Genomic DNA, 14808 nt, shown 5'->3' on the forward strand with positions numbered 1-14808 from the left:
GTTCAATTGGTTACAAGCAATCACAAGAGCTTTCCAATATTTGGCGCAGTTTTCATATATGTACATATATACATTTATCCAATCAAAATCAAATCTAATGCAATCATACATTTTTTCCGATATTTGGCGCAATTTTCATATATGTAAAGCTAATATACATATGTCCTTTGCTAATATAAGTATATAAACATGCATACATACAATTTCGCGCAATTTTCATAACCTAATACATATGCTATGCTAATATATAATATGTATATAAACATGCATGCATACATGCATTTCTTTTCGAATTACATTGAAACCAAAGTTCAATTGGTTACAAGCAATCATAAGAGCTTTTCATTAATTCGGCGCAATTTTCATATATGTACATATATACATTTATCCAATCAAAATCAAATCTAATGCAATCATAGATTTTTTCCAATATTTGGCGCAATTTTCATATATGTAAAGCTAATATACATATGTCCTTTGCTAATATATGTATATAAACAATCATACATACAATTACGCGCAATTTTCATAAAAAAACCAAAAAGAACAAATCTGTAAACATGCATACAAATCATATGGACATATCAAATGAACAACTCTGTTCTGTACGCAAGCTAATGTAAGCTAATGTAAACTACATTTTTTCACACTTGCGTATCACTCTCTCCCTCTCATTTCTCTCCGGCAGCCATATTAATTAATTTCCTACTGTTAACTTGTGCTTTCCTACCCGTATTTTGTTAGGAGGAACGGGCCGGGACTGCGCCTTCTCTATGAATTTACGTTCTCTGTTATATATGTAAGAACGTTAATGTATAGAGAAGTCTCAATGACAGGAACGTATGGAATTTCGAGGGGTACTCGTTTTGCGCGCGTGGTACACCACAGCCACATTTTTCACCAAAAGTTAACAGTAAGGGGCTGAATTATGTAAATTTAGCAGCAGTCGATAAGAATTTGTTGGTGATTAGAAGCAAATAATGTTAGGTAGCTTTTTAATATGACCTATATATTTGAATTTTCCAAATCATCCAAAATTATATACATATGTTATGTCTGTCTGTCTGGTGTCTGTAAAACTTTGTTGAATTAATTCCCTTGAACTGAATCAAAATCCTCTATAAAAAACGCTTCATTACCAGGCGCACAGGAAGATGGCATATGCAAATGTAAATTTGTGAATTTATATACATTTGCGCATATGCATGATGCAAAGAATAATGAGATGGCGCCCATCGTGGTCCCGTTACTTTGCGCTCAGCGAATTTGACAACTAGTTACGTGATTTTAGCTCCAGTATGGCCAGATTACCATTTTCGTCACTTGATTTAGCATTTTTTTTTTTGTTATTTTTATTATTTTTTGTCTCGGAGTTTTAGTTCATTCCACATGACATTTTTCTAGCCTATTCTAATTAAAAGTAATGTTTATAATTTTGTAAAATATACATTTTTTAATAATTATTTAAATAATTCACTCAGTTTTATTTAGCTTTACTTTTTTTTAACATCTGGTGGCATTGCCCGCGATTGCCGGTGTTGTTGGTGTTCTTCTGCTTTCGGCAGTCAAATCTCTCTCTCGCTACTGCAGAGTTGCCTAGCTTTGGATACAAAAACGCACTAAATGCCCATTTAAAGAAAATAAAACACGAAATTTGTATTGTGTTACTTAAAGAACTTTGTATGCGTGACAAATTGTCTGTAGAATGTGCGTCTTTTTTGAATAAATGTGTTATGTTTATGTACAATTTAATTTATGAGTTTTTTTTGTTAAGCGAGACTCTTTATTCAGGGAACGACTTATTTGCTATATTTAAAGTTATGTAACTAGATAAGGTACTCTTTTTGTAAAAATGTCAGTATGGTTTCTTTAGTATTTTCTGGTATTTTGTTGCTTATTTTTACTATGAATACACCTCTTGATGCTCTATGTCTCACTAAGGATTGATGACCGGAAGAAACGATTACACCTCTTTGGTTTTAATTCGCATTCAATAAATTCAAAGGCTTTTTAAAATGTGTAAAAAGGTTTTCAATCTTAAGAAGAGTTGAGAGAGGGGCATTTAAAATTTTTGCATAGCCTTAAATGGAGCAAAAAATTAAATTTGCACTTTCAAATTATCAAATTTTATAGGAGTAAAAAAATTTTCATTAGCACTAAAATCTTCTCAGAGTGGCCTTTTTTAAACCTCTTTTGTATAATAATACATTTTTTTTTTAACCTAAAGTTTCGCTAGCCTTAAATTAAAAACAAAAAGAAACAAACACCAAACTTAAAAATTGTCGCATTTTCGGTATAAAAAAGCACTAAATTTATTGCGAAGAGCAAATGGTTGGCAATACTGCACAACTCAGCAAACGTGACGTCACGTACGCTCTGATGGGCGCAATCTTGTTTCTATCATTCTTGGCGCATATGTATATGCTGTGTGTATGTATGCTCACCAACCACAGCTCGAAATAAAACGGTAAAACTTCTCAAGAAATCCAGCGCGCATTCAAAGCCGCAGCGCACATTCATAAGCACAGCAGAGAACGTAAATTCATAGAGAAGGCGCAGGAACGAATGGACAGGTTAAATGTCAAAACACATCAAAACGAGGGTAGGAAGTTAACAGAAGAGAGTTAACATAGCGGAGCGTAGTCAACAGAAATAAATATAACGTTTGCATTGAAATGTAAAATGCCATGATTTGATGTTAGGGAAAAGAAAATAACAGCAGACTTGTACATTTTTCTTTCATGCTTATTTGCCGTCGGCATTTCGCATGCGCAAATAGATTATTTCTTGTGAGATGAATAAATTAATTCTAAGTAACGCAATAGCACCGTAGGCCTAAGTAGCTAGTGTGCTCTATCAATTAGTGTTATATTTCATATTTCTCTAATAAATAATAATAATAATAATTCTAAGTATACGCATGCATGAATATGAAATTTTAAGTATCTAATTGACTAAATTGTATTGAATTTAGGTCTATTATCAAAATTATTTAAATATCATAACAAAAAAATAACTTTGTAAACCATTCCATCTTCATGTGGCCATCCATATTCATGTGGGCAGAAAAAAACATGACTTGCCTCAAAACCCAGCTCATACACCTCTCACACACATCTGCATATAAAGAATTCAAAGCAAATAGACAAACGTATGCAAACATATTTCTAATATACATATGTACATATGTACGTATGCAAAAATCACATTTATTTTTCATGCTTATTTCCCGTAGGCATTTTGCATGCGCAAATGGATTATTTCTTGTGAGATGAATAAATTAATTCTAAGTACATATATGCATGCATGAATGTGAAATTTTAAGTATCTAATTAACTAAATTGTATTGATATTAAGTGCATTATCAAAATAATTTCAAAATATTCACATAAAAAAATGGATTTGTAAACCATTCATTTGCATCAACGGTTATTATTCAACAATATGTGTCCTTTTTAAATTTTTATATCCATATGTATGTACATATATGTATTCATATACTAAATAGATGTAACATCTACCATCCATATTCATGTGGGCAGAAAAAAATCTTGACCTGCCTCAAAACACAGCTCATATGTATTTACATATAAAAAATTCAAAAGCAAATAGACAAACGTATGCAAACATATTCCTAACATATGCAAAAAAAACTCATCTAAACGGTATTCGCGTACATAAACATATGTATGTATATATGTATATATGAATACATATGTTGGGACAATGTACATACATATGTACGTAAATGTTTCTATTCTAAGCAAAACAATGAATATTCGTATATACATATAATATAACCGCACATACTTACTTTTGCTCTTACATGTGTATGCTTCCAAAACTAAAATTCTAAGCCTAGCGACTACAAGAACAAAATGCATTCCTAGGTGTAGCTGCTGCCGCCATGATTATTTACCCGCGACGGCGCTGAACAGTTTCAAATATTAAAAAGCACAACAAAAACAAATTCATTGATAAGTTCGAGCTCATATTTCTACGAGCAAAGTACTTTCATTCATAAAACGAGCCGCCCATATGCCAATTTTCGCGACCATTCGAAAATAGTCAATATTGGAATATTTCGCGTTGAATTATTTGCCAATATTTGGTAAATCTTGAATTTTTGTCAAGTCGAGTGGCCGCGGCTCCGTATATATGTATGCATCAATATATGTATGTAAATATGTGTATATGTACAATGCTGTGCCAATGAATGTGCGCTGCGCCTATGAATGCGCGCTGGATTTCTTGATTTCTGTCGCAAGTGCTCGCAATCTCATATGTATGTATGTCTATGGAAGTTTGTAGGCATGTATTTATGTGTATGCGTGTTTGCTTTTGCACGTCCATATGAACGATTTTTCATATGCAGATGTTCATTTGATTTAGCTGAACGAATATATTGATTTTGTAAGGAAATCCTGTCGAATTAAATTATTGGTATATGTTCATTTAAGTTCTTCTTACCAAATAAATATTATTATCCTTAAGAAAATGAAATACTAATTTTTTTAATTTTAATTTTTTATTTTTATTCACAAGTAATTTAAGTACTCTTATATGTATATGTATATATGTATATGTATATATGTATATTACAATACTATAAATAATAGGTATTTACATTTCCTGAAATGAAAAAAAAAAATATATAAAATTGTGAAAGCACGAATTACGAAATTGTTCTCATACTATAACAATTTCTCACACGACTTCGATATTGACATCGATTAAGTCATTGCGATTTACCTGATTTTTAAAACACTACTCTCAATCCATCGTGATTAAGTGAAAATTGTAGTGGTTTAAAAATCTAGGCTCAGGTGCTACCTGAAAAAGAAGATAAAAGGAAAACCTGAAAGATAGAGAAAAATCTGAAAGATGGAGAAAACCCTGAAAAATAAAAAAATCTGGAAAATAGGAAAAATAAATATAAATGAATACATATAAGAATAAACAATAAATAAACGCTGGTTTTACTTACCCTAAGGACCTGCGCAACTCACTTTGTTGGACCCTGACCTACAACGTACGACAACTTTTTTAGTTTATCGTTGCGCTTCTGACACCTGACTTGGGTATTTTCTTGCCGTAAAAGCCATTTCGCATTTTTGAATAGAAGTACATATATCAAAAAATCGAGTAGCTTGATGCGATGATCCTGACATTCGCCAGATATTGCGAACCAATGGGGAAATACTTCTTCGGTTTTTTGTTTTATAACCGGCAAAATTAGATTGCGAATATTACCTACGTGAGCATATTTTGCAAAAAGCTGACGGTACCACATCATCTGAAGGCGACACACTTCGAATACCCTGTCTTCAGGATTCACCAGTCTCAAATCGGTGTCATCCGTGAAATTTTTAGACCTTATCAGGGCTTCGGAATGCAATTTTAAGTCTCCTTGTGTTTTCATCATAATGTGGGCGCATTTGTCGCATTTTAGCTTACACAGTAATTTTTGGTAAATACCATAGCCAGTGTAATAACGCTGCACCTGTACCTCAGCTATATTTTGTTCTTCGGCAAAATTCTCGTCTGCTACCTCTATATTTTGTAAAAGGAGTTGCTCATTTAGCGGTTCTCCTACTTCTTCCTCCAGATGATGATCCTCAGTCCCTAAATTCCAGTCTAAATTAATATCATCATCATCTTCGCAATTATCGCCTTTGTTTTCGAACCGCTGTCGTAAAATTTTCATAGATATCAATCGCGCTACTATGTACTGTACTTCGTGTGCTGTGGGATGAGTATTAATACCCTGACTAGCTCGGACCCGATAGAAGAAATTTTCTAGACAATCTTGGTTTAACTTTCCAAGGAAAATAAATTTTAAATTTTGATGCTGTTGAAAAAGTTCCTCGCACAATTCCAGCATCGATTTTAGGGTAGTACGAAAGCCTTGGATACATTTAATAGTGGAATATGCACGCATTGTAGACATCGGACTAAAGAACTCGAAGTAACTTAATAGTCTTTCAACTTTGCCCCTATCATCCCGCTTTAGGGGAGACCTTAATGGATTTGTTGACTGGAAATGCTTTGCATCGAGTTCATCAAAAAGATCGTTCATTTCTTTAACAAATATCTGCGTGGGCTTGGCAAAATTTATCAAGTTTTCGTCATTACCAAATAAATTTTGACTACACATCATGTCAATACCAGACGCTACCGAATTGCTCAATACTTGTGTAGCGCGTGAAACGCACATTTTTTCGAAAATGCTTGGATAAATATGAGCCTCCGTCAATTTTGGGCAAATTTTAAAATTTGAATTCTTTTGATCAATATCAAATAACTTCCTAATGACCTTAAAGCTTGCAGTGCCATGGGCGGTTGGAATATCATATTTCATAAATACATTACGGATGGACTTTATGAGATGGCAATAGTCAAACATACAAAAAATTTTATTGTTTTCGTGCATGAAAAAAGTGTTAATTTCTGAAATCTTCAATTGATTAAATAAAGTTATATTCGCGGGCCCTTGATCGCAAATCATAACTTTTATATTGAGTCCAACTTTCGTAATTGCGGAAATGTTACTCATCACAATTTGATGTAACTCTGTACCATTAAAACCATTTTTGGAAATATAGTAGGAAAATACATACTTCCACTTAGAGCACAACCCTTTAACCATAAAAAAACAACATCTGTTCCCTATTCTGCTTTGACGTTGGCCTTCCCCATGGTCCACAAACCCATCAATTATATCCCTACTTTTATTATAAGTAAGATCCGGCTTGATGCTAATTTCATCAAATAATAAAATGCATATGCGTTCTGTGCCGGACATTTTGCTAGCAATTTTGCTTAAATTGTTAACGACATTGGCATCGAAACCTGGAACAACATACCTGATGGGGCGCCAACGCAAAAGAGATGATTTGTGTGGTAAACAAAAACCTAGATCGTCACGCATAAAAGAATATGCTTTAGTGGACATATAGTTCAAATTTTGTGCCAATGCCTTTTCGTCCTCATTATACCAACCTTTTTTGGTACTGACGATCATTTTTGCAAAAGTTAAAGCATCGCTGCTACAACTTTCTTCCGCAATTATTGCACGTTTCAACAACTCAGAATATTTATTTTTTAGGTCATTATTTTCTTTTTCAAGCTCCTCAATACGTTTATTTAATTTGACCGCGTTGCTCTGATAATAGCGAGCAGACTGAGCAAACCGTTCGCGAGTGGTTGTGGTTTCTAAGTCCACGCAGATCTGATTACTATAACTAGCCTGCCTGTTTTCCTCTAATATCGAATATTTCTCAAACTCTTCCAGAGTTAAATCTTCTTCTACTTGCTTAACTACCTTACTATAAGTTGCAGTGACGGGCGGGCAAACCCAATCAGAGCCAGCACTAGGCGAGCGACTTCTATTTACTGGCTCTAAATTGAAGCAAGGAAAAGCCCCTTTCAAGAGATGGTATTTTGTAACCAATGTGGGTTCAAAATGGCGTTGGCAAATAAAAACCCTGTCAGTGCTTGACACTTGCACGTTGCAAGCCAAGGCCCAATTCTTACGTGTCTCTTCGTCCCTAGGAAACGCAAAAAGTATAACTTTATCCTTAGGCACGCAGCTCTCGATACAGCAGCTCCTTTTTTTCTTTTTTTCGGTCCACTTGTTCGGTGGAACATCATCATAGCCTAATTAAAATTTTTATTTTAATTTTTACAAAATTTAAATTGAGGTATATTCAGTATAATCATATACATATATAAAACTAGAACCCGCACCCTCCGGGGATTTATAGTTTTCATCTAACATCTCAACCAAGTTTCATTAAATAAATCATTATACTTGGCCTAAAATTGCCCATACGGCATTATCCTAAGACCGATCTTTTAAATTCAAAAGTTTTTTATAAATATGTAAATAAAATAATGAGAAAGTGCGCATTCTAAATAAATAAATCCCTTCTCTGCTTTCTATTTCTTGCATGCATGCATGGATGTGTATATTAAGCTTTTCAATAGGCACGAGGTATTGAAAACGACATCCAGGCATACGATTATCAGTTTATGTACATATGTACAGTGAACCAAAAAGAAACTGAGACACTAATATTTAAAAAAATATTCACAGATTTATAGGAAATAATAATATTGACGGTAACTCCGTTTATTTTTTTTCACTGTACATACATATATGGAGACATAATAATAAATTAATTTACTTACCCAAGTTTAAAGTTGGAACCGCTCCATTCTTGAGATATTTTGGTCCCACGGCATCCTCCTCAAAATGCTTAATGCATACAAATGAATTGTGCATTGGCATTTGCATTGAGGGTGAGATCCTCAAATTCTCCTTCCACAATTTTAATAATTCCCGATTTTTGGGAAATGCAAACGATCGAACATTTTGTTCACTACAACACTCGCGAACACGACATTTCGAAGCTTTAGGCATATTTTTCTTATTGTTATTCTTACTTATTAACAATTTAAAAATGTTTGCTTCACCGCGCACGTGCACTTCCAATTGACTTTCTTTTCGAATTAAAATTCAAACCAAAGTTCAATTGGTTACAAGCAATCACAAGAGCTTTCCAATATTTGGCGCAGTTTTCATATATGTACATATATACATTTATCCAATCAAAATCAAATCTAATGCAATCATACATTTTTTCCGATATTTGGCGCAATTTTCATATATGTAAAGCTAATATACATATGTCCTTTGCTAATATAAGTATATAAACATGCATACATACAATTTCGCGCAATTTTCATAACCTAATACATATGCTATGCTAATATATAATATGTATATAAACATGCATGCATACATGCATTTCTTTTCGAATTACATTGAAACCAAAGTTCAATTGGTTACAAGCAATCATAAGAGCTTTTCATTAATTCGGCGCAATTTTCATATATGTACATATATACATTTATCCAATCAAAATCAAATCTAATGCAATCATAGATTTTTTCCAATATTTGGCGCAATTTTCATATATGTAAAGCTAATATACATATGTCCTTTGCTAATATATGTATATAAACAATCACACATACAATTACGCGCAATTTTCATAAAAAAACCAAAAAGAACAAATCTGTAAACATGCATACAAATCATATGGACATATCAAATGAACAACTCTGTTCTGTACGCAAGCTAATGTAAGCTAATGTAAACTACATTTTTTCACACTTGCGTATCACTCTCTCCCTCTCATTTCTCTCCGGCAGCCATATTAATTAATTTCCTACTGTTAACTTGTGCTTTCCTACCCGTATTTTGTTAGGAGGAACGGGCCGGGACTGCGCCTTCTCTATGAATTTACGTTCTCTGTTATATATGTAAGAACGTTAATGTATAGAGAAGTCTCAATGACAGGAACGTATGGAATTTCGAGGGGTGCTCGTTTTGCGCGCGTGGTACACCACAGCCACATTTTTCACCAAAAGTTAACAGTAAGGGGCTGAATTATGTAAATTTAGCAGCAGTCGATAAGAATTTGTTGGTGATTAGAAGCAAATAATGTTAGGTAGCTTTTTAATATGACCTATATATTTGAATTTTCCAAATCATCCAAAATTATATACATATGTTATGTCTGTCTGTCTGGTGTCTGTAAAACTTTGTTGAATTAATTCCCTTGAACTGAATCAAAATCCTCTATAAAAAACGCTTCATTACCAGGCGCACAGGAAGATGGCATATGCAAATGTAAATTTGTGAATTTATATACATTTGCGCATATGCATGATGCAAAGAATAATGAGATGGCGCCCATCGTGGTCCCGTTACTTTGCGCTCAGCGAATTTGACAACTAGTTACGTGATTTTAGCTCCAGTATGGCCAGATTACCATTTTCGTCACTTGATTTAGCATTTTTTTTTTTGTTATTTTTATTATTTTTTGTCTCGGAGTTTTAGTTCATTCCACATGACATTTTTCTAGCCTATTCTAATTAAAAGTAATGTTTATAATTTTGTAAAATATACATTTTTTAATAATTATTTAAATAATTCACTCAGTTTTATTTAGCTTTACTTTTTTTTAACATCTGGTGGCATTGCCCGCGATTGCCGGTGTTGTTGGTGTTCTTCTGCTTTCGGCAGTCAAATCTCTCTCTCGCTACTGCAGAGTTGCCTAGCTTTGGATACAAAAACGCACTAAATGCCCATTTAAAGAAAATAAAACACGAAATTTGTATTGTGTTACTTAAAGAACTTTGTATGCGTGACAAATTGTCTGTAGAATGTGCGTCTTTTTTGAATAAATGTGTTATGTTTATGTACAATTTAATTTATGAGTTTTTTTTGTTAAGCGAGACTCTTTATTAAGGGAACGACTTATTTGCTATATTTAAAGTTATGTAACTAGATAAGGTACTCTTTTTGTAAAAATGTCAGTATGGTTTCTTTAGTATTTTCTGGTATTTTGTTGCTTATTTTTACTATGAATACACCTCTTGATGCTCTATGTCTCACTAAGGATTGATGACCGGAAGAAACGATTACACCTCTTTGGTTTTAATTCGCATTCAATAAATTCAAAGGCTTTTTAAAATGTGTAAAAAGGTTTTCAATCTTAAGAAGAGTTGAGAGAGGGGCATTTAAAATTTTTGCATAGCCTTAAATGGAGCAAAAAATTAAATTTGCACTTTCAAATTATCAAATTTTATAGGAGTAAAAAAATTTTCATTAGCACTAAAATCTTCTCAGAGTGGCCTTTTTTAAACCTCTTTTGTATAATAATACATTTTTTTTTTAACCTAAAGTTTCGCTAGCCTTAAATTAAAAACAAAAAGAAACAAACACCAAACTTAAAAATTGTCGCATTTTCGGTATAAAAAAGCACTAAATTTATTGCGAAGAGCAAATGGTTGGCAATACTGCACAACTCAGCAAACGTGACGTCACGTACGCTCTGATGGGCGCAATCTTGTTTCTATCATTCTTGGCGCATATGTATATGCTGTGTGTATGTATGCTCACCAACCACAGCTCGAAATAAAACGGTAAAACTTCTCAAGAAATCCAGCGCGCATTCAAAGCCGCAGCGCACATTCATAAGCACAGCAGAGAACGTAAATTCATAGAGAAGGCGCAGGAACGAATGGACAGGTTAAATGTCAAAACACATCAAAACGAGGGTAGGAAGTTAACAGAAGAGAGTTAACATAGCGGAGCGTAGTCAACAGAAATAAATATAACGTTTGCATTGAAATGTAAAATGCCATGATTTGATGTTAGGGAAAAGAAAATAACAGCAGACTTGTACATTTTTCTTTCATGCTTATTTGCCGTCGGCATTTCGCATGCGCAAATAGATTATTTCTTGTGAGATGAATAAATTAATTCTAAGTAACGCAATAGCACCGTAGGCCTAAGTAGCTAGTGTGCTCTATCAATTAGTGTTATATTTCATATTTCTCTAATAAATAATAATAATAATAATTCTAAGTATACGCATGCATGAATATGAAATTTTAAGTATCTAATTGACTAAATTGTATTGAATTTAGGTCTATTATCAAAATTATTTAAATATCATAACAAAAAAATAACTTTGTAAACCATTCCATCTTCATGTGGCCATCCATATTCATGTGGGCAGAAAAAAACATGACTTGCCTCAAAACCCAGCTCATACACCTCTCACACACATCTGCATATAAAGAATTCAAAGCAAATAGACAAACGTATGCAAACATATTTCTAATATACATATGCACATATGTACGTATGCAAAAATCACATTTATTTTTCATGCTTATTTCCCGTAGGCATTTTGCATGCGCAAATGGATTATTTCTTGTGAGATGAATAAATTAATTCTAAGTACATATATGCATGCATGAATGTGAAATTTTAAGTATCTAATTAACTAAATTGTATTGATATTAAGTGCATTATCAAAATAATTTCAAAATATTCACATAAAAAAATGGATTTGTAAACCATTCATTTGCATCAACGGTTATTATTCAACAATATGTGTCCTTTTTAAATTTTTATATCCATATGTATGTACATATATGTATTCATATACTAAATAGATGTAACATCTACCATCCATATTCATGTGGGCAGAAAAAAATCTTGACCTGCCTCAAAACACAGCTCATATGTATTTACATATAAAAAATTCAAAAGCAAATAGACAAACGTATGCAAACATATTCCTAACACATGCAAAAAAAACTCATCTAAACGGTATTCGCGTACATAAACATATGTATGTATATATGTATATATGAATACATATGTTGGGACAATGTACATACATATGTACGTAAATGTTTCTATTCTAAGCAAAACAATGAATATTCGTATATACATATAATATAACCGCACATACTTACTTTTGCTCTTACATGTGTATGCTTCCAAAACTAAAATTCTAAGCCTAGCGACTACAAGAACAAAATGCATTCCTAGGTGTAGCTGCTGCCGCCATGATTATTTACCCGCGACGGCGCTGAACAGTTTCAAATATTAAAAAGCACAACAAAAACAAATTCATTGATAAGTTCGAGCTCATATTTCTACGAGCAAAGTACTTTCATTCATAAAACGAGCCGCCCATATGCCAATTTTCGCGACCATTCGAAAATAGTCAATATTGGAATATTTCGCGTTGAATTATTTGCCAATATTTGGTAAATCTTGAATTTTTGTCAAGTCGAGTGGCCGCGGCTCCGTATATATGTATGCATCAATATATGTATGTAAATATGTGTATATGTACAATGCTGTGCCAATGAATGTGCGCTGCGCCTATGAATGCGCGCTGGATTTCTTGATTTCTGTCGCAAGTGCTCGCAATCTCATATGTATGTATGTCTATGGAAGTTTGTAGGCATGTATTTATGTGTATGCGTGTTTGCTTTTGCACGTCCATATGAACGATTTTTCATATGCAGATGTTCATTTGATTTAGCTGAACGAATATATTGATTTTGTAAGGAAATCCTGTCGAATTAAATTATTGGTATATGTTCATTTAAGTTCTTCTTACCAAATAAATATTATTATCCTTAAGAAAATGAAATACTAATTTTTTTAATTTTAATTTTTTATTTTTATTCACAAGTAATTTAAGTACTCTTATATGTATATGTATATATGTATATGTATATATGTATATTACAATACTATAAATAATAGGTATTTACATTTCCTGAAATGAAAAAAAAAAATATATAAAATTGTGAAAGCACGAATTACGAAATTGTTCTCATACTATAACAATTTCTCACACGACTTCGATATTGACATCGATTAAGTCATTGCGATTTACCTGATTTTTAAAACACTACTCTCAATCCATCGTGATTAAGTGAAAATTGTAGTGGTTTAAAAATCTAGGTTCAGGTGCTACCTGAAAAAGAAGATAAAAGGAAAACCTGAAAGATAGAGAAAAATCTGAAAGATGGAGAAAACCCTGAAAAATAAAAAAATCTGGAAAATAGGAAAAATAAATATAAATGAATACATATAAGAATAAACAATAAATAAACGCTGGTTTTACTTACCCTAAGGACCTGCGCAACTCACCTTGTTGGACCCTGACCTACAACGTACGACAACTTTTTTAGTTTATCGTTTCGCTTCTGACACCTGACTTGGGTATTTTCTTGCCGTAAAAGCCATTTCGCATTTTTGAATAGAAGTACATATATCAAAAAATCGAGTAGCTTGATGCGATGATCCTGACATTCGCCAGATATTGCGAACCAATGGGGAAATACTTCTTCGGTTTTTTGTTTTATAACCGGCAACATTAGATTGCGAATATTACCTACGTGAGCATATTTTGCAAAAAGCTGACGGTACCACATCATCTGAAGGCGACACACTTCGAATACCCTGTCTTCAGGATTCACCAGTCTCAAATCGGTGTCATCCGTGAAATTTTTAGACCTTATCAGGGCTTCGGAATGCAATTTTAAGTCTCCTTGTGTTTTCATCATAATGTGGGCGCATTTGTCGCATTTTAGCTTACACAGTAATTTTTGGTAAATACCATAGCCAGTGTAATAACGCTGCACCTGTACCTCAGCTATATTTTGTTCTTCGGCAAAATTCTCGTCTGCTACCTCTATATTTTCTAAAAGGAGTTGCTCATTTAGCGGTTCTCCTACTTCTTCCTCCAGATGATGATCCTCAGTCCCTAAATTCCAGTCTAAATTAATATCATCATCATCTTCGCAATTATCGCCTTTGTTTTCGAACCGCTGTCGTAAAATTTTCATAGATATCAATCGCGCTACTATGTACTGTACTTCGTGTGCTGTGGGATGAGTATTAATACCCTGACTAGCTCGGACCCGATAGAAGAAATTTTCTAGACAATCTTGGTTTAACTTTCCAAGGAAAATAAATTTTAAATTTTGATGCTGTTGAAAAAGTTCCTCGCACAATTCCAGCATCGATTTTAGGGTAGTACGAAAGCCTTGGATACATTTAATAGTGGAATATGCACGCATTGTAGACATCGGACTAAAGAACTCGAAGTAACTTAATAGTCTTTCAACTTTGCCCCTATCATCCCGCTTTAGGGGAGACCTTAATGGATTTGTTGACTGGAAATGCTTTGCATCGAGTTCATCAAAAAGATCGTTCATTTCTTTAACAAATATCTGCGTGGGCTTGGCAAAATTTATCAAGTTTTCGTCATTACCAAATAAATTTTGACTACACATCATGTCAATACCAGACGCTACCGAATTGCTCAATACTTGTGTAGCGCGTGAAACGCACATTTTTTCGAAAATGCTTGGATAAATATGAGCCTCCGTCAATTTTGGGCAAATTTTAAAATT

The 14808-nt window shown here is 33.3% G+C and overlaps 1 protein-coding gene across 1 annotated transcript; it reads right to left on the reverse strand.

Annotated features, from left to right (window-relative positions):
• Window positions 1-6548: 6548 nt before the first annotated feature.
• On the reverse strand, window positions 6549-14238 carry LOC129250621 (uncharacterized). The gene is made up of 4 exons (XM_054890228.1): window positions 13989-14238; window positions 8194-8415; window positions 6621-7659; window positions 6549-6573 (listed from the first exon to the last, which is right to left on the reverse strand). The coding sequence occupies exons 1-4, from the start codon at window positions 14236-14238 to the stop codon at window positions 6549-6551; spliced, it is 1536 nt and encodes a 511-aa protein (XP_054746203.1).
• Window positions 14239-14808: the final 570 nt, after the last annotated feature.

Source organism: Anastrepha obliqua, chromosome 6 (genome assembly GCF_027943255.1).
Source record: "Anastrepha obliqua isolate idAnaObli1 chromosome 6, idAnaObli1_1.0, whole genome shotgun sequence".
Classification (NCBI taxonomy): domain Eukaryota; kingdom Metazoa; phylum Arthropoda; class Insecta; order Diptera; family Tephritidae; genus Anastrepha; species Anastrepha obliqua.

Excerpts from the sequence above, each read along its gene's own strand:
- LOC129250621 (XM_054890228.1), bottom strand. The coding sequence starts at position 14,238 with ATGAAAATTTTACGACAGCGGTTCGAAAACAAAGGCGATAATTGCGAA. Across the intron at positions 8,416-13,988 it reads TATTTACCAAAAATTACTGT|CTTCGAAATGTCGTGTTCGC; the intron begins GTAAGCTAAAAT and ends ATATGCCTAAAG. Across the intron at positions 6,574-6,620 it reads GGGTTGTGCTCTAAGTGGAA|AGTTACATCAAATTGTGATG; the intron begins GTATGTATTTTC and ends TTAATGGTACAG.